The sequence below is a fragment of the Pongo abelii genome, chromosome 19 (assembly GCF_028885655.2).
Source record: "Pongo abelii isolate AG06213 chromosome 19, NHGRI_mPonAbe1-v2.0_pri, whole genome shotgun sequence".
In the NCBI taxonomy this organism is placed as follows: Eukaryota; Metazoa; Chordata; class Mammalia; order Primates; family Hominidae; genus Pongo; species Pongo abelii.
Window position 1 is genome coordinate 31,562,803 of NC_072004.2, and position 26,855 is coordinate 31,589,657.

The window sequence follows — 26,855 nt, forward strand, 5'->3', positions numbered from 1 at the left end:
CAACCGTGGGAAGCACTGTGACGGCAGAAGACGCTCGCCCCTCGCGCATGCGCATTGGCTGGACCGACTCGCGCTCCGCTCCTGGCAGTCAGGCTGCGTCCCCTTTAAATAATGCCCCCTCTGCGCGGCTGCAGCGAGGCCCCAGCTGCAGCCGCGGCGGCGTGTGGATACGGGGTGCAGCTTGGGACGCCGTGGGAGAGGGGGCCGCCGGTTCCCTGTCCCAGGGCCAAACCCCAAGCAGTCCCGCCCTCAGGATCTCCTTGAGCCGACTTCCACCGAGGGAAGGGGAGCTTTAGGACGCCTGCTGTGTTCTGGGGACTCCCGTTCAGATCCGATTTTGGCCCCCTCCCAGTGAGATAGGATGGGCTCACCACATCTGGTGAGGCAGGCAGGGCCTCGCTGCAGCACGCTTGCTGTATTCTGGGGACTCCCGTTGAGATCCGATTTTGGCCCCCTCCCAGTGAGATAGGATGGGCTCACCACATCTGGTGAGGCAGGCAGGGCCTCGCTGCAGCACAGAATGATCCCATAGGTCTCAAGGCGCAGCGTCAGCTGAACCTTCACTGATCCATCAGCCCTCTGCCTCCCTCCTCCTTCGAAAGAGCAGGGGCCTGCCCCGCTTCTAAAAGCCCTGGGGCCCCGGAAAGCCGACCGCGCTTTACAGGACACGTGCGGGCAGGAACAGGGGCGAATCCGAGCTGGAGACCATGTGAACACGCGTGGCACTGGCGTATCCCACAGCACATGGTGTGAATGTGTGTCACCGGGGGCATATCGGGAGACGGCGAAAAAAACGGTGGTGTCCAGGTATGTGCCAGTGGAAGGGGGGAACAAGTGACCTTTCGGTCCATGCCAAGGAAAATCAAAGAACACCTGGGATTCGGTGGGTGGGGGACTTGTGCCTGACCCAAGCCAGGTTTTCAAATGCCTATCAGAGGAGCAAAGAAGTTTCTGCAGAATTCGCCCCACCCGCAACCCTCCTCCTCCCTGGTAGCCCTGACCCAACTTCCCCTGCACCCAGCCCCAGCCCCAGCCCCAGCCCCAGCCCCAGCCCCAGCCCCAGCCCAGTCCCTCTGGTTCCCTGACATTCGTTTCGGCCACAAGATCAAGGGACTCAGTCCACACAGGAGCAGGGGAGAGGATGTCCCTCAAGAATGAGACAGGAAGTGCAGAGGAAATGCGACACCACCTATCCTAGAAGACAAGGCCAGTCACGGTCGCCTAGCGCTCATTCTAGGCAATCCAGCCACCCATGAGGAGAAACCTGGAGAACAAGGAAGCTTCCCTGTCTGAGACACGTATGGAAGCCAAGAAATCCAGGGTCATGAGACCTGCCCAATGAAGCAGAAAGACGCTTGGAGAGAGATACAATCATGACACGGATCTGCAGGAAGTGTGTCCCTGACGCACTGGGAAATCATCTTTGCACACACACACATACACACACACACGGAGTCATACAGCAGAGGCATTGAAACACACCCCTCCAGGCAACCCCTGAGGCTGCGGGGTTCTGCTCTCGACGAGAACGACCCTCGGGTGAGAGAACAGCCCAGGGGCACACAGGCCGACCTGTCCTCGAGATGACGGCGGCACGACTTTTGGGGAGACTCACCCCAACAGCGTCTGGGCAGGCCTGAGGCTGGGATGCCGTGCTGCTTCCCCCGGACTCCGCCTGGGGTTTCCTCATCCTGGTCGGCCCTTTGCGACTCCTGGCATCCGGAGACATTCCCGTCGTCCCCGTAGAGATGTCAGGCCGGAGCCTCAGAGCCCCGCCACCCAAGCACTGCCACGGAGGGCTCCTGCTTTGTCGAGCCTCAGGGACCGGTTTCTAAGACAACCGTGGGAAGCACTGTGACGGCAGAAGCCGCTCGCCCCTCGCGCATGCGCATTGGCCGGACCGACTCGCGCTCCGCTCCTGGCAGTCAGGCTGCGTCCCCTTTAAATAATGCCCCCTCTGCGCGGCTGCAGCGAGACTCCCCCTGCAGCCTCAGCGGCGTGTGGATACGGGGTGCAGCTTCGGACGCCGTGGGAGAGGGGGCAGCCTGTTCCGTGTCCCAGGGCCAAACCTCCAGCAGTCCCGCCCTCAGGATCTCCTTGAGCCGTCTTCCAACGAGGGAAGGGGAGCTTCAGGACGCCTGCTGTGTTCTGGGGACTCCCGTTCAGATCCGATTTTGGCCCCCTCCCAGTGAGATAGGATGGGCTCACCACATCTGGTGAGGCAGGCAGGGCCTCGATGCAGCACGCCTGCTGTATTCTGGGGACTCCCGTTCAGATCCGATTTTGGCCCCCTCCCAGTGAGATAGGATGGGCTCACCACATCTGGTGAGGCAGGCAGGGCCTCGCTGCAGCACAGAATGATCCCATAGGTCGCAAGGCGCAGCGTCAGCTGAACCTTCACTGATCCATCAGCCCTCTGCCTCCCTCCTCCTTCGAAAGAGCAGGGGCCTGCCCCGCTTCTAAAAGCCCTGGGGCCCCGGAAAGCCGACCGCGCTTTACAGGACACGTGCGGGCAGGAACAGGGGCGAATCCGAGGTGGAGACCATGTGACCACGCGTGGCACTGGCGTATCCCACAGCACATGGTGTGAATGTGTGTCACCGGGGGCATATCGGGAGACGGCGAAACAAACGGTGGTGTCCAGGTATGTGCCAGTGGAAGGGGGGAACAAGTGACCTTTCGATCCATGCCAAGGAAAATCAAAGAACACCTGGGATTCGGTGGGTGGGGGACCTGTGCCTGACCCAAGCCAGGTTTTCAAATGCCTATCAGAGGAGCAAAGAAGTTTCTGCAGAATTCGCCCCACCCGCAACCCTCCTCCTCCCTGGTAGCCCTGACGCCACTTCCCCTGCACCCAGCCCCAGCCGCAGCCCCAGCCCCAGCCCCAGCCCCAGCCCCAGCCCCAGCCCCAACCCAGTCCCTCTGGGTCCCTGACATTCGTTTCGGCCACAAGATCAAGGGAGTCAGTCCACACTGGAGCAGGGGAGAGGATGTCCCTCAAGAATGAGACAGGATGTGCAGAGGAAATGCGACACCACCTATCCTAGAAGACAAGGCCAGTCACGGTCGCCTAGCGCTCATTCTAGGCAATCCAGCCACCCATGAGGAGAAACCTGGAGAACAAGGAAGCTTCCCTGTCTGAGACACGTATGGAAGCCAAGAAATCCAGGGTCATGAGACCTGCCCAATGAAGCAGAAAGACGCTTGGAGAGAGATACAATCGTGACACGGATCTGCAGGAAGTGTGTCCCTGACGCACTGGGAAATCATCTTTGCACACACACACACACACACACACACGGAGTCATACAGCAGAGGCATTGAAACACACCCCTCCAGGCAACCCCTGAGGCTGCGGGGTTCTGCTCTCGACGAGAACGACCCTCGGGTGAGAGAACAGCCCAGGGGCACGCAGGCCGACCTGTCCTCGAGATGACGGCGGCACGACTTTTGGGGAGACTCACCCCAACAGCGTATGGGCAGGCCTCAGGCTGGGATGCCGTGCTGCTTCCCCCGGACTCCGCCTGGGGTTTCCTCATCCTGGTCGGCCCTTTGCGACTCCTGGCATCCGGAGACGTTCCCGTCGACCCCGTAGAGATGTCAGGCCGGAGCCTCAGACCCCCGCCACCCAAGCACTGCCACGGAGGGCTCCTGCTTTGCCGAGCCTCAGGGACCGGTTTCTAAGACAACCGTGGGAAGCACTGTGACGGCAGAAGCCGCTCGCCCCTCGCGCATGCGCATTGGCTGGACCGACTCGCGCTCCGCTCCTGGCAGTCAGGCTGCGTCCCCTTTAAATAATGCCCCCTCTGCGCGGCTGCAGCGAGGCCCCAGCTGCAGCCGCGGCGGCGTGTGGATACGGGGTGCAGCTTGGGACGCCGTGGGAGAGGGGGCCGCCGGTTCCCTGTCCCAGGGCCAAACCCCAAGCAGTCCCGCCCTCAGGATCTCCTTGAGCCGACTTCCACCGAGGGAAGGGGAGCTTTAGGACGCCTGCTGTGTTCTGGGGACTCCCGTTCAGATCCGATTTTGGCCCCCTCCCAGTGAGATAGGATGGGCTCACCACATCTGGTGAGGCAGGCAGGGCCTCGCTGCAGCACAGAATGATCCCATAGGTCGCAAAGCGCAGCGTCAGCTGAACCTTCACCGATCCATCAGCCCTCTGCCTCCCTCCTCGTTCGAAAGAGCAGGGGCCTGCCCCGCTTCTAAAAGCCCTGGGGCCCCGGAAAGCCGACCGCGCTTTACAGGACACGTGCGGGCAGGAACAGGGGCGAATCCGAGCTGGAGACCATGTGACCACGCGTGGCACTGGCGTATCCCACAGCACATGGTGTGAATGTGTGTCACCGGGGGCATATCGGGAGACGGCGAAACAAACGGTGGTGTCCAGGTATGTGCCAGTGGAAGGGGGGAACAAGTGACCTTTCGATCCATGCCAAGGAAAATCAAAGAACACCTGGGATTCGGTGGGTGGGGGACCTGTGCCTGACCCAAGCCAGGTTTTCAAATGCCTATCAGAGGAGCAAAGAAGTTTCTGCAGAATTCGCCCCACCCGCAACCCTCCTCCTCCCTGGTAGCCCTGACGCCACTTCCCCTGCACCCAGCCCCAGCCGCAGCTCCAGCCCCAGCCCCAGCCCCAGCCCCAGCCCTAGCCCCAGCCCAGTCCCTCTGGGTCCCTGACATTCGTTTCGGCCACAAGATCAAGGGAGTCAGTCCACACTGGAGCAGGGGAGAGGATGTCCCTCAAGAATGAGACAGGATGTGCAGAGGAAATGCGACACCACCTATCCTAGAAGACAAGGCCAGTCACGGTCGCCTAGCGCTCATTCTAGGCAATCCAGCCACCCATGAGGAGAAACCTGGAGAACAAGAAAGCTTCCCTGTCTGAGACACGTATGGAAGCCAAGAAATCCAGGGTCATGAGACCTGCCCAATGAAGCAGAAAGACGCTTGGAGAGAGATACAATCATGACGCGGATCTGCAGGAAGTGTGTCCCTGACGCACTGGGAAATCATCTTTGCACACACACACACACACACACACACACGGAGTCATACAGCAGAGGCATTGAAACACACCCCTCCAGGCAACCCCTGAGGCTGCGGGGTTCTGCTCTCGACGAGAACGACCCTCGGGTGAGAGAACAGCCCAGGGGCACGCAGGCCGACCTGTCCTCGAGATGACGGCGGCACGACTTTTGGGGAGACTCACCCCAAGAGCGTATGGGCAGGCCTCAGGCTGGGATGCCGTGCTGCTTCCCCCGGACTCCGCCTGGGGTTTCCTCATCCTGGTCGGCCCTTTGCGACTCCTGGCATCCGGAGACGTTCCCGTCGACCCCGTAGAGATGTCAGGCCGGAGCCTCAGACCCCCGCCACCCAAGCACTGCCACGGAGGGCTCCTGCTTTGCCGAGCCTCAGGGACCGGTTTCTAAGACAACCGTGGGAAGCACTGTGACGGCAGAAGCCGCTCGCCCCTCGCGCATGCGCATTGGCTGGACCGACTCGCGCTCCGCTCCTGGCAGTCAGGCTGCGTCCCCTTTAAATAATGCCCCCTCTGCGCGGCTGCAGCGAGGCCCCAGCTGCAGCCGCGGCGGCGTGTGGATACGGGGTGCAGCTTGGGACGCCGTGGGAGAGGGGGCCGCCGGTTCCCTGTCCCAGGGCCAAACCCCAAGCAGTCCCGCCCTCAGGATCTCCTTGAGCCGACTTCCACCGAGGGAAGGGGAGCTTTAGGACGCCTGCTGTGTTCTGGGGACTCCCGTTCAGATCCGATTTTGGCCCCCTCCCAGTGAGATAGGATGGGCTCACCACATCTGGTGAGGCAGGCAGGGCCTCGCTGCAGCACAGAATGATCCCCTAGGTCTCAAGGCGCAGCGTCAGCTGAACCTTCACTGATCCATCAGCCCTCTGCCTCCCTCCTCCTTCGAAAGAGCAGGGACCTGCCCCGCTTCTGAAAGCCCTGGGGCCCCGGAAAGCTGACCGCGCTTTACAGGACACGTGCGGGCAGGAACAGGGGCGAATCCGAGCTGGAGACCATGTGACCACGCGTGGCACTGGCGTATCCCACAGCACATGGTGTGAATGTGTGTCACCGGGGGCTTATCGGGAGACGGCGAAAAAAACGGTGGTGTCCAGGTATGTGCCGGTGGAAGGGGGGAACAAGTGACCTTTCGGTCAAAGCCAAGGGAAATCAAAGAACACCTGTGATTCGGTGGGTGGGGGACTTGTGCCTGACCCAAGCCAGGTTTTCAAATGTCTATCAGAGGAGCAAAGAAGTTTCTGCAGAATTCGCCCCACCCGCAACCCTCCTCCTCCCTGTTAGCCCTGACCCAACTTCCCCTGCACCCAGCCCCAGCCCCAGCCCCAGCCCAGTCCCTCTGGTTCCCTGACATTCGTTTCGGCCACAAGATCAAGGGACTCAGTCCACACAGGAGCAGGGGAGAGGATGTCCCTCAAGAATGAGACAGGAAATGCAGAGGAAATGCGACACCACCTATCCTAGAAGACAAGGCCAGTCACGGTCGCCTAGCGCTCATTCTAGGCAATCCACCCACCCATGAGGAGAAACCTGGAGAACAAGGAAGCTTCCCTGTCTGAGACACGTATGGAAGCCAAGAAATCCAGGGTCATGAGACCTGCCCAATGAAGCAGAAAGACGCTTGGAGAGAGATACAATCATGACACGGATCTGCAGGAAGTGTGTCCCTGACGCACTGGGAAGTCATCTTTGCACACACACACACACACACACACACGGAGTCATACAGCAGAGGCATTGAAACACACCCCTCCAGGCAACCCCTGAGGCTGCGGGGTTCTGCTCTCGACGAGAACGACCCTCGGGTGAGAGAACAGCCCAGGGGCACACAGGCCGACCTGTCCTCGAGATGACGGCGGCACGACTTTTGGGGAGACTCACCCCAACAGCGTCTGGGCAGGCCTGAGGCTGGGATGCCGTGCTGCTTCCCCCGGACTCCGCCTGGGGTTTCCTCATCCTGGTCGGCCCTTTGCGACTCCTGGCATCCGGAGACGTTCCCGTCGACCCCGTAGAGATGTCAGGCCGGAGCCTCAGAGCCCCGCCACCCAAGCACTGCCACGGAGGGCTCCTGCTTTGCCGAGCCTCAGGGACCGGTTTCTAAGACAACCGTGGGAAGCACTGTGACGGCAGAAGCCGCTCGCGCCTCGCGCATGCGCATTGGCCGGACCGACTCGCGCTCCGCTCCTGGCAGTCAGGCTGCGTCCCCTTTAAATAATGCCCCCTCTGCGCGGCTGCAGCGAGACTCCCCCTGCAGCCTCAGCGGCGTGTGGATACGGGGTGCAGCTTGGGACGCCGTGGGACAGGGGGCAGCCGGTTCCGTGTCCCAGGGCCAAACCTCCAGCAGTCCCGCCCTCAGGATCTCCTTGAGCCGTCTTCCAACGAGGGAAGGGGAGCTTCAGGACGCCTGCTGTGTTCTGGGGACTCCCGTTCAGATCCGATTTTGGCCCCCTCCCAGTGAGATAGGATGGGCTCACCACATCTGGTGAGGCAGGCAGGGCCTCGCTGCAGCACAGAATGATCCCATAGGTCGCAAGGCGCAGCGTCAGCTGAACCTTAACTGATCCATCAGCCCTCTGCCTCCCTCCTCCTTCGAAAGAGCAGGGGCCTGCCCCGCTTCTAAAAGCCCTGGGGCCCCGGAAAGCCGACCGCGCTTTACAGGACACGTGCGGGCAGGAACAGGGGCGAATCCGAGCTGGAGACCATGTGACCACGCGTGGCACTGGCGTATCCCACAGCACATGGTGTGAATGTGTGTCACCGGGGGCATATCGGGAGACGGCGAAACAAACGGTGGTGTCCAGGTATGTGCCAGTGGAAGGGGGGAACCAGTGACCTTTCGGTCCATGCCAAGGAAAATCAAAGAACACCTGGGATTCGGTGGGTGGGGGACCTGTGCCTGACCCAAGCCAGGTTTTCAAATGCCTATCAGAGGAGCAAAGAAGTTTCTGCAGAATTCGCCCCACCCGCAACCCTCCTCCTCCCTGGTAGCCCTGACGCAACTTCCCCTGCACCCAGCCCCAGCCGCAGCCCCAGCCCCAGCCCCAGCCCCAGCCCCAGCCCCAGCCCCAGCCCAGTCCCTCTGGGTCCCTGACATTCGTTTCGGCCACAAGATCAAGGGACTCAGTCCACACTGGGGCAGGGGAGAGGATGTCCCTCAAGAATGAGACAGGAAGTGCAGAGGAAATGCGACACCACCTATCCTAGAAGACAAGGCCAGTCACGGTCGCCTAGCGCTCATTCTAGGCAATCCACCCACCCATGAGGAGAAACCTGGAGAACAAGAAAGCTTCCCTGTCTGAGACACGTATGGAAGCCAAGAAATCCAGGGTCATGAGACCTGCCCAATTTAGCAGAAAGACGCTTGGAGAGAGATACAATCATGACACGGATCTGCAGGAAGTGTGTCCCTGACGCACTGAGAAATCATCTTTGCACACACACACACACACACACGGAGTCATACAGCAGAGGCATTGAAACACACCCCTCCAGGCAACCCCTGAGGCTGCGGGGTTCTGCTCTCGACGAGAACGACCCTCGGGTGAGAGAACAGCCCAGGGGCACGCAGGCCGACCTATCCTCGAGATGACGGCGGCACGACTTTTGGGGAGACTCACCCCAACAGCGTCTGGGCAGGCCTGAGGCTGGGATGCCGTGCTGCTTCCCCCGGACTCCTCCTGGGGTTTCCTCATCCTGGTCGGCCCTTTGCGACTCCTGGCATCCGGAGACGTTCCCGTCGACCCTGTAGAGATGTCAGGCCGGAGCCTCAGACCCCCGCCACCCAAGCACTGCCACGTAGGGCTCCTGCTTTGCCGAGCCTCAGGGACCGGTTTCTAAGACAACCGTGGGAAGCACTGTGACGGCAGAAGCCGCTCGCCCCTCGCGCATGCGCATTGGCTGGACCGACTCGCGCTCCGCTCCTGGCAGTCAGGCTGTGTCCCCTTTAAATAATGCCCCCTCTGCGCGGCTGCAGCGAGGCCCCAGCTGCAGCCGCGGCGGCGTGTGGATACGGGGTGCAGCTTGGGACGCCGTGGGAGAGGGGGCCGCCGGTTCCCTGTCCCAGGGCCAAACCCCCAGCAGTCCCGCCCTCAGGATCTCCTTGAGCCGACTTCCACCGAGGGAAGGGGAGCTTTAGGACGCCTGCTGTGTTCTGGGGACTCCCGTTCAAATCCGATTTTAGCCCCCTCCCAGTGAGATAGGATGGGCTCACCACATCTGGTGAGGCAGGCAGGGCCTCGCTGCAGCACAGAATGATCCCCTAGGTCTCAAGGCGCAGCGTCAGCTGAACCTTCACTGATCCATCAGCCCTCTGCCTCCCTCCTCCTTCGAAAGAGCAGGGACCTGCCCCGCTTCTAAAAGCCCTGGGGCCCCGGAAAGCCGACCGCGCTTTACAGGACACGTGCGGGCAGGAACAGGGGCGAATCCGAGCTGGAGACCATGTGACCACGCGTGGCACTGGCGTATCCCACAGCACATGGTGTGAATGTGTGTCACCGGGGGCTTATCGGGAGACGGCGAAAAAAACGGTGGTGTCCAGGTATGTGCCAGTGGAAGGGGGGAACAAGTGACCTTTCGGTCAAAGCCAAGGGAAATCAAAGAACACCTGTGATTCGGTGGGTGGGGGACTTGTGCCTGACCCAAGCCAGGTTTTCAAATGCCTATCAGAGGAGCAAAGAAGTTTCTGCAGAATTCGCCCCACCCGCAACCCTCCTCCTCCCTGGTAGCCCTGACCCAACTTCCCCTGCACCCAGCCCCAGCCCCAGCCCCAGCCCCAGCCCAGTCCCTCTGGTTCCCTGACATTCGTTTCGGCCACAAGATCAAGGGACTCAGTCCACACAGGAGCAGGGGAGAGGATGTCCCTCAAGAATGAGACAGGAAATGCATAGGAAATGCGACACCACCTATCCTAGAAGACAAGGCCAGTCACGGTCGCCTGGCGCTCATTCTAGGCAATCCACCCACCCATGAGGAGAAACCTGGAGAACAAGGAAGCTTCCCTGTCTGAGACACGTATGGAAGCCAAGAAATCCAGGGTCATGAGACCTGCCCAATGAAGCAGAAAGACGCTTGGAGAGAGATACAATCATGACACGGATCTGCAGGAAGTGTGTCCCTGACGCACTGGGAAGTCATCTTTGCACAAGGGCACACACACACTAATCGACAGAGAGAGGGAAAGAAAGACACAGAGACAGAGAGACAGAGAACAGAGAATGGGAGACACACACACACACACACACACACACACACAGAGAGTCATGCAGCAAAGGCATTGAATCACACCCCTCCAGGCAAGCCCTGAGGCTGTGGGATTCTGCTCTCGACGAGAACGACCCTCGGGTGAGAGAACAGCCCAGGGGCACGCAGGCCGACCTGTCCTCGAGATGACGGCGGCACGACCTTTGGGGAGACTCACCGCAACAGCGTCCGGGCAACCCTGAGGCTCGGAGGCCGTGCTGCTTCCCCCGGACTCCGCCTGGGGTTTCCTCATCCTGGTCGGCCCTTTGCAACTCCTGGCATCTGGAAACGCCTGCCTAGCCACAAACTTCCTCTCTGGGAAGGGAAGGCATCCCACTGCAGAACAGGCACGACTCAGGAGCTGGGCCAGATTCCAAGCACTCCCGTGGTCTCCTGGGTTAGGCTCTGTAATGTGGCGATAAAGGAGCGCTGTGCTCTGAGTGGGGCTGTGGCAGGCGTGTCCCAGACACCTCCAACGTGCCCCCACATCCACACTGACAGCAGGGCAGGCCAGGGCGGCTCCCTGGGCAGACCTCTCACACTAGCACGCCGGTGCAGGCTCAGCATTCAGCAGTCGCCAATCTCAGGCCTGTTACTGGGCAGCTCAGTTCCCTTTTGGGCACTCCTAACTGAAAACACGGGGGCCCAAGCCCAGAGGAAAAGAGGAGGTCCTGTTGATTTTATCTGATGCCACCCAAGCCAGCTGGCCACAGAGGCGGCCAGAGAGCTTGCTAACAACATGTCAGACCATCACTGAACTCTTCCCCAAAAAGAAGTCGGTAAGTTAAGACTCCTCCAGCTTGCAAACCAATAAAGGCATTCCTGGACAAATCCTGAGTGACATTCCTTCTTGCCAGGTTAAAGCATCCGTTCTGCTGATTATTCCACTCCATTACGCCCTCTCCTCCTGGCTAGCACCAGCTCTTTCCTTCTGGAAATCTTGGCGATTTGGTAAATCTCAGCAGGCACACAGTTCAGTTTCAGGTTTTTGTAGCATTACAGAAGCCATACACATGCACACATGCACACACACACTCACCACACAGGCACAGACACATGCACACATACGCACGCACACACCCAAGCACACACAAAAGCTCTCTGCTTACCTTCCTTCAAAACAGCCCAGCGGCTCTCTCAGTCTGCACCTCTGAGCCCAGTTTTCCTTGACACAGGCTTTCACAGCAGGACAGTGGCATGCCAGGGGAGAGCGGGGGCATGCCACCTCCCTCCCAGGCACCTGGCCTCCCACTAGCGTAGAAGGTAAAAGATCTCCTTGGCTATGTAGGGACTTTGATTCCACCAAAAAGGCCAGGGCAATGTAAACACGAGGGTGGGGTTTGGTGCACTCAGGTTGAGTGAAATTTGAACTCCGGAGGCTGAGGAGGTGGAGAAAGGAGCTCCTCCTGGGAGTCCCTCACCAGGTGTCTGTGTTCACTCCTGAGCATTCTGCACTGATGTCCAGGAGCCAGCACCAACCCACGCAGCTTACAAAGCACAGTTTCAGCCTCCTTTTGCTTTCTTCAAGGTAACCAGGTGGAAAATCTTTGCCACACACGCTCCATCTCCCGGGAGCTGTCTCTCTGTCTTTTGTGCGGGATGTGGCTAAGAGTACAGCGTGAATGTTCACTGCACACAGCATATTTTGTGGGTTAGCCCAGACCTCCACGTTCTGTGTGCAGTGTAGCAGATCCTTTTCATCTCAGCCTCTTTACATTCAGTGTAGGTTGGCTTCAGCCAGTGGCTTACTCTTTGCTTTGGCTCAACATGGGCCACAACACCAACCACACTTTTACTCTTTAAATAAACAGAATATGACACAGCAAACAAGCAAAAGCCCATTCTGATGCCTTCAGGTTCCCAGAGCACAATGGAAACCCTTTTAAAAATCACCAATCAGCCATCCAGGGGAGACAGGACATACCTGGGCTGTAAGCGCACGCAGAGGGTAACAAGTCTTTTAAATCACCTGAGATGGCCACATTGGCATATGTCGCTTACAGGAGGTTAAGGTAAAACTCAGCGCACCCTTGGGAGAAACAATCTCTTTTATGATGAGACATAATGCACTTATTGTGCAAAAAGTTCTATTAAATTTGGTATTCTTTAAAGGGTATTGGCTAACCCACCTTCCTATCAAGAGAACAGAAATTATTGTTACCATTCTGCAAATGACGTGATCGCTGCAATAAAGGCAGTGACTAATTTATCACAAAATAGTTTGCTTTAACGAATACACATCAAAAGAAAAGAGATTAGAAGTAGTGAATACAACGCAACGTATGTCCGAATCTCTCCTGAGCACCGGGGTCTTGCCAAACTGTAGCGAACTGTATGTCTAGATATGGCTAGGGGGTCCCAGCCTCCTACAGGATACAAATCTTAAAATCACACCATTGCATTGCAAAATTGTGCAAGAAAAACAACGGCCAAGGTACCTTTATCCATTTCTAATGGAAAGAGGCGGCAGGATTAGTTGTATGTTCAAAAGGAGTGTCTCCTTTCATGTTGTTCTGGGTTGGGCTTGATTTGGGTGGGGCTGGGGTTTTTGTTGTTTTGTTTTTCGGTGGCTGAGGGCAAATTTTCTTCATGTGGATGACAGCTTTGTAAACGGGCTGCCATAAGCCTTTGTGAATATATGGCAACCGGCACCCACTGTTCTTCAGATCTTGTTTATGTAGCTGGCGGCCACTGAGCAGGCAGGCTCAGAACGCTCTCATTTTCTACACATTCCCTGCTAATGGGTCTTGATTACATGGAGCCTGTTCAGGCTGTTAGTATTAACTTTTCTTGAAACAACCCGGTCTTTTGAAGCTTTGCTGATGTTTGGCCAGAAGGCAGTTCTGTGGCTCAGAGTGTTTTGAAAGGCCCCAAGCCTTTTCACCCTGAAGGGTTGTAATTTTGTGCAGGAGGCTGGCCAGTCAACCCTTAGTATATGCGGGGGATTGGTTTCAAGACACCAGCACCCCCCAGTCCCCCACCACCCCCCGTGAGTATACCAAATCTGTACATACTCAAATCCTGCAGTCGACCTCGAGGAACCTGAGTATAGGAAAAGTAGGCTCTCCATATACACAGAATTCTCATCCTAAATACGCCGTATTTTCCATCTGTGTGTTGGCTGAAAAAAATCTGCATATAAGTGGACTCGCACAGTTCGATTATCATTCAAGGGATCACTGTGTAGCTAATGAACAAAAGACTTATTGAGTTTCCCGAATATCTCTGAAAATAGCAAGTGGGACAGAAGGTTGGCAGTATGTTTAGTGCCACTCCTATTTGGGACTCCCTAAAGGCAGAAGAAAATTCCAGAATGGGAAACCAATTAGAAGGATGAGAAAACACATGGAAATTTCAAAAAGTAGTGGGAAAGATTAGAGGTATAAGAATATCCTAGAGCCAAAACACAGACAAGAATGTTCACAGGCAGCGTTATTCATACTAGACAAAAAGTGTTAAGAGCCCAAATGCACACCAGCTGACAAATGAATAGGCAGAGCATGGTGTGTCCACACAGTGGCACACCACAGCCATGAAAGGATGGAGCATAACAAGGATGAAGCTGGAACACAGGCTGAGTGAAAGAAGCGAATCACAGAAGGCCACTCATTGCACGACTCCATTGAGTGAGACGTCTGGAATGGGAAACAGAGAGAAGGAAAGTAGCTTCGCGGTTGCCAGGGGCTGAGGAAAGGAGGAACTGGGAGTGACTGCTAATGAGTACCGGGCTTCTTTTGGGGTGATGAAGATGTTCCGGAATTAGATAATGGCGACAGTTCCACAACCTTGTGAACGTACTAAAAATCAATGCATTGTATACTTTAAAATGATTAGAATGGTAAATTTATGTGCTATGAATCTGATCTCAATAAATAAAAAGTAAGAACATTCTCAGGCTGGAAACCACATGGTAACAAGAGCATATTTAGAAAGCAACGGCAACCAGCCCGAGGCTCGCACATGCACTCAGGTTTTATACAAAGCGTCTGGGGACAGAGGCAGGCTCTGACCCCAGGTAGACAGGGGATTTCTGCAACAGAGCCTGGAGCACACAACATTCAAGGAGACAGAAGACACTCTTCTGTGCGCTGGTCACTGGAATGAAACCGATGCTGTGATCACACACTGCACCCTCTAGTGCAGGGTTCCAGGCTGAAAGAAAGCTGCCCACCTAGACAGATCAGGGTGTGGCTTCTGAGGAGGCCATTACCTGGACTGCAGGTCAGAAAGTGACACGCAGGGTCTCCCGTGAAGTTCCTCCTCATGAGGAGAGACACATGAAAGTGACATCTAAATTCACATAGCTTCTGGTAGAAAGTTCTGATTTGAAAACATGACACCACCAACTTTCAACAAATGCAGGTCCCTCCAGCCCTTGACCACCCATTCTCCCCTCACTGTCTCTACCGTTTGCTCCTCTCCCAACTTTCTTTCCAAGGACTCGTCCTCCCGAGCTGACATCCCTACCTGTCCACCACACTGAGCCTGTGTGATCCCTGCTCCAATGTCAGGCCCCTCCCCACCCACCTAGGCAGACGGGCCTGTCCCAGAGGATCTCTGGAGGGGCAGCTGTGTGCCCAGAGGCCGGGAAGGGGCAGCCTGTGCCTCCTGCACTCCACTTCAGAACACTTTCACCCAAAACTCATTTCTCTCTGGAAACTGGTACCCCTGGCTACAGCGTTCTCCAGCCCTGTGGGCTGCCATTGCCCCTCACTTCCCAGCCCATCCCCCAAACGTCCATGCCTCCCTTGGTCCAGGTTCAAACACTCTCATCACAGGCATTTCTGTGGCTTCTCCTGGGAAACCATCAACATTTTATTGGGGCCCTGGCCTTGACTCTTTGGACTTTAAATAACTTTCTTTGGTTTGACTTTAGAATTTCTCATGACATACCCTCAACTTCCACCAAACTTTGAAAGCCTTGAGCTCTTCAGGAGTGGTGGCCAGGCCTCTCCTTTCTCTAGCAGCTGCTACAGCTCCCTGGCTCCTGCTCTTCTCTGCATGTATCCAGCCCTTCCCTCAGCACAGTGGAGTCAGAGCCAATGTATGTTTAACTCCAGCACCAAATTTAAGACATCGAGGGCAACACAGATCCATGGTGCTTCCTCTCCTAGCCCATCTAGACCCACAAGGCCTGCTGTCTCCCTCACCTGTGGCCCATGTCCATGCCCCTGCTGATGTGCATGCCTCTGAAATCACAGAGGCCATACCAGTGTGGCGTCCACACATCACTGAGCACACCACACTGCTCACCCAACAATCACCTGTTGCCAGGGGAAGCTCCTCCCAGCTGTCCCAGCTCTCAACACCTCCACTCCCCAGACTGTTGTCCATTCCCAGCAGACAACCTCACCTGCCTTGCACAGGTCAAGTGACGCCACAGCCAGTGAACTCATTCCCAGTCTGCTCTCTACCCTTCTCTGCATCCTGGCTCCTGCACCAGGCACCCTGCTTTGGACACACTCATGGTGCTCTCAGCCTCCTGCCTCTGTCAATCCAGTCCCTGACTGAAATGAGCTCGGCACATCAGCAGAAGGAGATTCACAGCCGGCGACCAAGCCCCCACTCCTGGCTTCACCAACTAGCCCTCTGACCCCTCAGTGTGGTAAAGATTTGATATGTTAATGCAAGCTGCATGCTCGGAAGGTTGTGCAGCTCGTAAGCAGCACTCAGCAAGGGTGAGCTCTGACAACAACAACCATTAGCCATTCCAGCCCTGTCCTGGCTTCTGCACGGAGCTGTGCCATCCAATTCAGCTCTGTATCTGCAGTATCCAGCACTGCCGATGCTCAGAGAGGCAGGGAGGAGATGGAGACTGCATCCTGGATCCTACAGAGCCTGCCTGACAAGCACACATGGCCTCTGGTTTTCTTTCATGAGCTTCCCAGAAGGTGACACTCTGTCTTCACTTCCCAGGTGACCTATTGGAATCCTCCGACTTATGATTAACGAGAGAGCAATATCTTACGTGTACAGGAATAAAGAATGAACTCCCAATACTACGAGAAAGATGGTTTCCTCGCAGCCTCTGCCCACCCTTGGGAAAGCACCGATAGTGCCCATCACTCAGTGGCTCCCCCGCTGCTTTTCCTTCTGCCTCATCCTAGTCAGGGGCCCAGCAGCATCCCAGACTCACTGCTACGAGTTCAGGGGCAATGTACGGCTACTGCTGCCACCAAAGGACAGCTGTTGAGATCTTGGCAGAATTCCCTCAATCAATCAACACCAAATCTTGCTATTGCTCTAACCATTTGGCCTAATTTCAGTGAGAATATATCCCAGGTCACAAATTAGCTCACATTCACACTGACAAAAACAAATACTATTGAATTTTCATAGTATAATTTTCCATAGACTGTCACCATCATGAATCGTAAATTAATTCAACTTTCCATGGTGAAGTCTGAAAGAACATAATGTCAAAGGGTATATTTTCCTTGTTAAGAAATCATCACTATGCATTTATAAAGAAACACTAAACACATCTCTGGCTCTTGCTATGTGGAAGAAAACTTCCTGGGGACAGTTGTACTCTCTGCCTAGGCCCTATCAACTGGAGGGGGTCCCCCCACATCCACAACAGGTAGGTGCAGGCAGAGCACACACAGGACATTTGCTGGGGACGCCCTCCTCCTGTCCACAGAAACCTGTTTTCCCAGCTCCTGGGGTCAATGGCTTTCCCTGCACTTTGCGTCAGTCTCTCGGGCCCTAGGAATTTAAATCTGGGCTCCCAGTTCCAGCCAGAGAAACTGTTACTGGGTGTCCACCCTTGACAGGCCTTGACCTTGGCTCCCTCTCTGTGACATGCTCTAATCACACTCCTGGCTCACATAGCAAAGTGGTTACCCTGTCTCTTACCCTGATCCACGGACCTCCATGCCAGGTCTCCCCGACAGACAGCCAGGCTCTAGGTATATGGCAGTGCTGAGGCAACAAGCTGAGGCAGTCTCAGCTTTGCTCAGCCTGGCATGCGTCCCCACCCAGCACAGTGTCTGCAGGGGGAAAGGAGTGCTGTGGAAACCAGCTTTCGTCCCCAAAGTAGGTCAGAATTGCTCCTATCAGCAAGATAAACTGAGCAAGTCTGAAGATCCATTAAAGCTCACTTTTCTTACATAACAGCACAAGCTGCCATTATGTCAACCCTGTTTTTCAAGAAATAGCTGGATGTTTTACATAAAATATCCTCTGCAGTCTGTGCTATGTTAAAAAATTTAAGTAAGGAACACACCCACTAGTCTCTGATACCTATGCCTTCTACCTCACATGCCCTGCCCTCCATGGCATCTTAGATAATAGTAATGGAATACAACAACTGCATCCCCTCTGTCCTTGGACTTACAGAGAGATTAAGTGACAATTTACATGCAACTGAATGCGTGTTTAACATCAAGTAGCTTGTTTGTCAACATTTAAACACAACTTTAACTATCTAAAGTCCCAGAATCAACAGTACAAGGCCAGAGTTCCCAACTTTCAATAGCAGAACTTGATCTTCAAACAAATCTTTATGCAGAAACACAATATAAAAACAGAAAAAGATCAAGGTGGGGCTTGGGCTGCGGAGGGTTCTGACAGGAGTGGATGGAGAGAGGCTGGGGCTGCTCCTTAATAACCAACTTGGAATCCTGGAGCCACAGGCATAGAGTTTGAAAGCTGTTGACCCCAAGAATATTGTTACTCCTAAGGTCAATGCCAGCACCAAGAACATCACCGTAAAAGGCAGGAGAATCATTTCCTTAAAGGGAGCGTGCATGTGGATGGTGGTCTCCTAGCCCAGATGGCCGAATGGGGTCAGAGATGCAGGCCGTGAGGGTGCACCTCCATGTAAGGGTCCCTGGCCCCACAAGGACAAAAAACCCAAGTCAAAGAGATTGTCCCAGCTGCCCCTTTTGTATGAACACCTCCCTTTTCCCTTAAGTCATCCGCAACCTTTCCCTCCCCTAGGAAGCACTGGCAGCTCCGTCTTGCAGCACTTTCCAAAGAAAGGAGTAGATGAGACAGTCTTGCATGCACAATCTAAAAGGCCTCCCCAGACATTCCTTTAAGCCTGAAAGAGAAGAGCCAGAGCACGCACAAGTTCTACTCTTCCAGCCAAGGGCTGAGGAAGATGGTGAGGATGACCCTGTGGGCCAGGCACACAGAAGCGTGTGCATGTGAGGAAGAGACTCTGCTTTTCTTCAGTCCCAGCCTCGTTCTCTCTCACATTTTGGTTCTGTTTATCAAATACTTAAAGTCGGCAGGTGCTCTCTTTCCCCGACTTGGCACAAGTGCAATTGCAGGCTCTTACAGAGAGGCAAAAGGAAGTTGCAGCCCTGACTCTTCCAGGCAATGGAGAGAAAGGTTCTACCCAAGGAAGACACAGATGGAAACTCAGCAGGTTTGATCGAGTGCCATTCTGGCCCCCTACTCCTACCAGGAGATGGGCAGAAGAGCACATCTGGGAAGAGGGGCTTGACTGAGATGTGACTTGGAAAGGGGTGGCAGCAAGGGCCTTGTGAGAAGAATAAGGACCAAATCCTCATTATACCAGGGTCTACACACACACACACAAACACATACACACACTGCTGCTCACGCTGGGTGTGGGAAGTTTGGTGGCTCAGGGTCCCAGGAAGACTGTGGGGATGGAGCCCTCTTCCAGGTTCACGTCTCAGGGAATCCACCAACAGAAGAACAGTCAAGGTTGTAGTCCCCATAGGTGGGAATTAGAGTCCAAAGATCTGCAGCTTTGGGGAAGGAATGCAGGACAGGGGCATGAATCATTGCATGCATGTTGGTTAAGTGGGCAGGGTCACCAAAGAGCAATTGAGATACTGACCACAAATAGCAGAGGAAAGTGAAAAGAGATTAAGAAGCACAGCTCCTCTGGACTCTAAGAAGACATAGTAGGTGAGGCGCGGTAGCTCACACCTGTAATCCCAGCACTTTGGGAGGGCCAGGTGGGCAGGTCACCTGAGGTGAGGAGATCAAGACTAGCCTGGCCAACATAGTGAAAACCCCATCTCTACTGAGAATACAAAAATTAGCTGGGCATGGTGGCAGGCACCTGTGGTCCCAGCTACTTGGGAGGCTGAGGCAGGGACAACTGCTTGAATCCAGGAGGTGGAGGTTGCAGTGAGCCAAGATTGGGCCGCTGCACTCCAGCATGGGTGACAGAGTGAGATTCTCTCTCAAACAAAGAAAAAAAAGAAAAAGAAGAAGAAGAAGGGGAGAGAGAGAGGGAGGAGAAGAGAAGAAGAAGAAGAAGAAGAAGCAGAAGCAGAAGCAGAAGAAGCAGAAGAAGCAGCAGCAGCAGAAGCAGCAGCAGAAGCAGCAGCAGAAGCAGCAACAGCAGCAGCAGAAGCAGCAGCAGCAGAAGCAGCAGCAGCAGCAGAGGAAGAAGAGGAAGAAGAGGAGGAAGAGGAGGAGGAGGAAAGAAGAAAGAAGAAAGAAAGAAGGAGAAGGAGGAGGAGAAGGAGGAGGAGAAGGAGGAGGAGGAGGAGGAGAAGGAGAAGAAGAAGAAGGAGAAGAAGAAGAAGGAGAAGACACAGTAACTGCAGAAATACAAACAAGCCATCCACCTTGTAGACCCCTGTCTGCATGCACAGGGCACCCCATCCAGTGGGATATCGGGGGTACCCTTCCTCCCAGGAAGCAGAGGAGGCCCAAGGTTTGTGTGCTGACTGGGGGTTGGGGGGCCCCTGAGGACCCAGGATCCAGCCAACTCTCAGCACCTCTTTCACTGTCTCAGGGGGTGATGCTACTTAACTATTAAGGCCACTCTTGTGGACTGATTTCTGCAAACTTGTACAGGACAACATAGAACTTGAGCCAATTCCTCTGATTACTGTCAGATCCGAAAAGTAAGAACACTTAATGAGATGGCAGCTCAGGGACTCGAACAACTCTTTTGACTGCCCCCAATGCCACCCTCACTCTTCTGATGGAGTGTATCAATTTTTTGAAAGTAACACCCACACGACTTGATCCTGGTTTTAACAGAGGGTAGGCCTCTCACACTTGAGACAGGAGGAAGCCGGCACCCCCAGGCCACTGTCTCAGGTGACATTCAGGAAGATTTGCTGTTTGGTCTGCGATCACGCCTGCAAGGGGGTCCTTTGGTGTTTGTGGGTTGGAGGCTTGCAGCCTCAATTCACAATCAAGAGATGCAGAGGGAGGAAATCTCAGGCTCAGAACAGGACTACATGCCCATCTGGCCCGTTTCTGTCTCATACAACTTCAGTTGCCTGATGACAGCTGCTTTTCACTAGAGCTATCCAAGCAAGCAATGCCTAGAAAAGCCTGGTATGGGGGCAAGACCCAAAGAAATATTCTTCTGCCTGGTGCAGAGTCAAATGTCACAGGGTGGCTGAATACCATGCAAAGTGCCCTGGAGCAGCTCTGGATGCTGGGGGGCAGCACCCCATCTTGCCAACAAGGACCAGGCTGCAGACACAAGGCACTGTGTATACCCAAGCACTCAGCAAAGAGCAGAGCCAGGACTGAAGGATCCGTCAGGTGCCATCGGCCCCCTCCTCCACTAAAATTGTCAAAGTTTACTTCAATTTCCAAATCTTAAAACCCAACAACGTCTGGGGAGGAAAGTTTTCAAATCCATTTTCAAAGTGGCAACACTTGAATGGTCTCAGCTTGATCCGGCACTTCCCGGCCAGCTCTGCACACTGCAGCCAGCGCTTCCTGACCCAACATGTCCTCATCGTAGCCCATTCCTGGAGCTCGGAACAGTATTCTGAGAACACGGTATGGCCACTTCAGGACTGTGTCTTATTGCGAAGGCTGCAGACAAATGTGAATCTCCTCTGTCTGCCTGCTTTAGCAGCCCCATGGGAGCCCCAAAGCCTGGACTCTGGGAATGTTCATCAAGGTATCCACTTAAAGTGGCAGAGCCCAGACCTGGCAATGCCACGGCCCTCGTCCTGCACACTCTTGGATTGGTAAGAGTTTGAGCTGCACTCAAAAAGTCCTAGGTCAAGGCAAGAAACCAAGGACAAGAGTGACAGAGCAGGCCTTCATCTCCAACCCTCAGCCATTCTTGAAGCTTCCCTGCTGCTCAACCCTTCCTCTAAATCTGTCATAGAGTCTTACTCATCTACCTCCTAAATATCTAAAGGCCCCTACTCTCCATCGCCAGAGCCACACCCAAGTCCAGGCCTCCGTCAGTTCTTAGCTGGGGAGTCCAGAAGCCCATTCTCTACTCTCCTTCCTCTCCAGACTCTGCCTCCCCCAGGGAGTCCTCCAGCCCCTTTGTTATCTTTCTGTATCCTCCAGTCATGTGGCTCCTGGGATCCTCACTGTCACCCGGCAAAGGAGCCAGGCTCAGGAAAGGAAGCTGACGTTCCCCGATCTCACGATCCATCACACACAGCACCTCTTATTTCCTCCTGCACACACCAGCCAGGCGGAACACACTTCCACCCCATGAATATGTGCTGCTCACCTATGCCCCATGCCCAGGGCTAGGCATACCCTATCTGCATTCCCTACCTGCAAGGGCCGTCCTCTTCATGAATCTCCTTGGATTGTACAGGCAAAGTGGTTGTTTCTCTTCAATTCTTTCCTAATTCCTGGTATACCCCAATTATGGTACACGGTGCACCCTGTGGCAACAACTGATGTATATCTGTGTCTTTCCAATTAGAGGGTCTGCTGTGTTTCTTCCTGCGCCCACCCCAGCATCAGAGCCATGGCAATTCCCAAGAAAATACGAGATGTGTGAATATGACAAATGGTGTGTATGATAACAAAAATCTCAGAGTTGGAGGGAGGTATCTGTAGAGTCATCCAATTACAACAGTCCACTTTACAGACTGGGAAAGTCAAAGAGAATGTGGCTTATGAGAGCAAGTAGAAAGCATCCCGATGGGGAGTGTGGCCACTGACACGGATGCTCCAGAGACGTCCAGCGAGGAAAATGAGATGTTCTCCATGGGGCTCAGCAACATGGGGGTCCAGGGCTTTGCAGAGCCTCCCTGAAGGGTACTGTGGGGAGAATCCTGTCTGGAGGGGCTGAGGCCCAATGGTGGGGAGAAAAAGGAAGTGAGGCCATCTTTCATCACTCTCAGCCATGGAGAGGAGGGAGCAGTGGGATCTGTCTACACGCTGCGTTCTTGGTGGTGACATTACAAATCCAGGGACACATATGTTGCTGTGGGCATTCCCTTAGACCATCACAGCAAGTCTGATACTGAAAAAGCTGGTACATCCTACTAGGGTAAGAAATCCCCCCACCCACAGCCCTCTTGTGTGACAAGGAGGTGGGGCACCCAGTGAGACTCAGCCCAGTCTCACTGAGTCTCAAAGTCTCAAAGAGGAAAGTCAAGGGTATGAGCCCTGTCCTGCACGGTCTCCAGCACAAGACACATTCTGAGTCACAGCTGCCATCGCTGACAGTGTACAACGCCAGAAGGCTACCAGGGTCCCTGGCCTAGCTTTTGATTTCTCTTTGGATCTGCTCTCATTATCTCTAAAATGGGCTCACAAGCTCTCTCGAGGATTAAAATACGATAGTGAGGCTTCCGGCAGGCTGCCACACTGTGTGCCGCGAGACATTCTTCCTTCTCCTTGGGGACAGCAACCACCCCAGGGAACACTGACATGACTGCCGTCCCCCGCAGCCACCACCTGCCAGGACCACAGACCCACGGTGAGACCAGGGCCATGTGCTCCTCTCTGTGCTGAAGACGGGGCGTTTGTATTCACTTGCCCACACTGGAACGGATTCAAGTCCGGCTCTTTTCTGAGTATAGAAGCAGAATGTTGCGCTCACACATCAAAGCAGGCACTCCCCTAACACAGGCCCAGATTGAAGGCAGCTGCAGAGGGCTCCATTCCAGGACGGCAACCACTGCTAGAGATAAATGTGGCTTAAGTCAACATTTTTGGGGTTTTTTAACCAGGCAGGGGTGGGGATAGAAAAGGCAGGGGCAGGGGTGGAAAAGAGAGTGCCACAATACATCATTTTCCCAGCTAAAAGAGAATGTTTCAGAGGCTGCCAAACCTTCCTTAACTCCTCAAAGCATTGGACAGCTCTGAAGACTAAAGCCCTGGTGGGAATGCGGCTGGGACTCCGCCTTTCACCCGCCAGGCGGTGTCCAGTCCAGGGACCTGAGCCAGGCACTGCTGACCACAAGCAAGAGCGAAGGCTGCCTGGAGTAACAGCTCACCAATGCAGCATACCGGCCTCCACGACAAAGAGGGGCTGAGGAGGGCTGCAGAGTGGAAGAGAGGAGGGAAATTCAGCAAGGATGAGTTTTCTATCCACAAGTGACTACTCTTTCTGGGGAACACCTTCTCAAAAGGACCCAAGCCTGGGGATTCTGCAGAGCTTTGATGGCAGAGGTGGTGATGGCAGCCTCGTGTCTCCCAGGCAGAACTTGGAAACCCTGCAGGAGTGCAGCAATAAGATCAAACGCACTTTGGAAGCCCCTCTAAGGGAATCCAGTGTGCTCAGTGAGAAGGACATGGGAAGAAAAGTTTAAAGATGTGCACAGGTGCTCAAGGAGGTGGGTTAAGTGAAAAATTCAGGCTATAAAACAATGCACAGGCTGATCCTATTATGACAAATCACATGATATTTAGAAATCATGCCGAAAATACACCAGTGACGAGTGCTTCATCTCTAGATGGTAAGATGGGGGTAATTATTCCTTCTTTTTGATAATTTACATTTTCAAAAAGTATTGATACAATCTTAAATGTATGTAAAAGAAAGAAAGAAAAGCATAAAACTCACTCCATTGAATCAGGTACCCCAGACACGCCAGACAGCACGTAGGGATGGAGGGGATTCAGGAGGAGGGGATGCAGATTTGAGGAAAGGCTCCATGCTTGTCTGTAACTCAGGAGCTGGAATTCTCAAGAATGCTCAGGCAGTGGTTCAAGGGAAGGTTGCTGAGATCCAGTTTTGGGAGACGACTCAGATTCCGTGTGGTGGGTTCTGGGTAAGCATCCCGATACCAGTCCTGAGCTTGCTCTGAGTCCTCCCCTGTCCCTCCATCTCCCTGGGGGTGCTCATGGGCTTCAGATATCATCAAGGCTGCAAGGGATGAACCAGGCGCTGGGAGGAGGCTGCACTCTCACCCACTATATCCCTGAGGAGTCTGGGCGTGACTCTGCCCATAAAGGGGGTCTCTGCTGCTTTATGAAGCCTGGAAGCAGTGATGACAAAGCTGTGAATCTGGCTGCAAAGTGTACCTGGCTGCCTTGGCGCCCTATCCGACTCCTCACCCTCCTGTCTGGGAACCACTCTCTCCAGGGTGTCCTTCCCACTCTGCCCTGTCCTTCTCAGTTTCTTTCCAGAACTCCTATGCACCCACTCCTGACTGGCTCCATCCTTTGCATGGCAATGCTAGACCTTCTCTACTCACCCCTAGACCCAACTCTTGGTGACACAGAGTCGCAAGTGGATGCCCAGACCATCACCTGCATGGCTCCACCACCTCCAACCACACAGTCCACAGCAGTCTCCCACCTGCTCACACCACTGGCTCAGAAGATGCTGCCTGAAAAATACACCAATGAGAATTGTGATTTGTAATGTCAGGGCCTTAGATATTTAAAGTTCAAATTGCTTCTCTAATCATTCATTCAAGAAACACGCATTGAGTATCTGCTGTGGACTGAATATCTGTGTCCCCTAAGATTCATACATCAAAACCTAATCCCCAGTGTGATGATATTAGGAGGCAGGACCTTTGGCAGTGCTCAGAGCATAAGGGTGGAGCCCCTATAAGTGGGATTGATGCCCTCAGAAAGGAGGCCCCAAGGAGCTTCCTCTCCTCACCACCACGTGGAGACACAAGAAGGCAGGAGTTGGCAACCAGATGACAGCTCTCACCAGAATCCGCCAGGCTGGCCGCCTGATCTTGGACTTCCCAGCCTCTCAAAGTAGAAATACACGTTTGTTGTTTAAGACACCCAGGTTATGGTCATCTGTTAAGGCAGCATGAATGGGCTGAGAGGGCCTCTAAGTAAAGAAGTATCTCCCTCTGCATCTTCAGGAGACGCTGAGGTGGCTGAGTCTTTAAGACTGAATTCTGTCTATTTCACCCAGTGATAACGGCAAGTCCTCTACAACATATGGATCTATACACACACGCTCACACACGTAATTCCACAGAGGGTTCTCTGCAAAGTTTCATGTAACCCCTAAAGGATGGTGAACACTCAACTGATTTTCTGTCTATATGTTTTCTACATAAAATCAACGTAGGTCCTTCACCACCTGTGAGTGACGTGCTGCAGGAGCCCAGCTTTCAGTTCTCTGGTTGTGACATGGGAAGGATAAAGTCTGCCCCGCAGGCAGGTCACAGGCTCAGCTGGGAGCCAGCTTGGGGACAACAGCGGGGCACCCACTGCGGGACTAAGCACAGAGCCGCCCTCCACAGCATGCTCCTCACAGGAGCTGGGGCTCCTCCACACTGTCCTCTGGACTTCACTGCTCCCCTCTTATGTCATTGGCACAGAGAACACCCACCTGTGTTTTAGAACCCCTGCCTCCCTCATGGTCAATAACCCTCCAGGCTCACCCCTCCCTTGGCAAGCAAGGAACCTCCCAGCATCACGAGAATGACCTTTCCACAACTCGCTTCCCTGTTCTCCAGGAGACTCGGCACAGCCACCAAATCGTCACTTCAGGACAGAGCGCTTCTCACTGGCTCCCATGCAGCAAGGGACCTCTCTGGTAAAATCCACTCGCCTCAGCCTGGAATTTAGGATGCTAAGTCAGCTGTCCTCAGAGTTCCCATCCAGCTCTCCAAATTAGCCCCTTTCCCCATCTTGCCTTGCACTGATTATTTACACACTTCACCAGCCACTGCTTCACCCTTCTCTCCTCCAGTGGAAAACATCACCATGTGATAGACAGAGTATAGCTATGCAGACGCAAACAGACGTTACTGGAAAAAGAGCTCCGTGATCAAAAAGTTTGATAATTGTTGTTTGACAAATCTTATGAAATTATTCTCACAGCTTTAAGATTCCAGTGTGCACTGTGATCTTTTGAGAGACAATGTATCATTTTCTAAGAGTTTTCAGCTACATTTCTTTTAACGTGCTGGTTATCTGGAAGGACTGGTGTGCTGAATAATTCACACCAGCAAAGAATACTCTGTTTACTTTACAGGCCAGAGCAAGGCTCTCCCCATCCACAACAACTTGCCCACTAGCCCCAGATTTCATCTGTGTTTTAATGTCCTTACCATCAGCATTCCGTCTGTGGGTCTCCACTTCTGGTCCAGGTGTATTTGCGTTGCAACAATTCCTTGAGTTGAAATTCCATCCCAGAAGGCCTATGAAGGAGCAAGGTTTTCCCCAGGGCAACAGAGAGGAGCCGTGTGCTGCCCTGGGACACACAATTGGTGTCCTTTCTCACTAACCACAGACACCACCTTCCTGGAGTCATGGGAAGCTCAGCGAGCCACAAAGATGGGGTGTTACTGCAGTTCTTTCCACAACACTTGCTTTTAGCTATTTTACATCTGGATGTAACTAATCCGACAAAAAGTGTTTTAATTTCTTTCCCAAAGCAAGTCTGATTCTCAGTCGGTGGTTGAAAAAGACAAGAGATCAGCATGACACGCCAGGAAAA

At 54.2% G+C, this 26,855-nt stretch overlaps 1 protein-coding gene across 1 annotated transcript in view; it reads right to left on the reverse strand.

The window, feature by feature from the left end:
• The window catches only part of LOC129051270 (tensin-3-like), a 252,609-nt gene that overhangs the window by 72,716 nt on the left and 153,038 nt on the right, over positions 1–26,855 (reverse strand). The window contains exon 16 of the mRNA XM_063718537.1: positions 26,467–26,556. Within this exon, the coding sequence (XP_063574607.1) occupies positions 26,467–26,556 (90 nt within the window). The remainder of the gene's footprint in view (positions 1–26,466; positions 26,557–26,855) is intronic.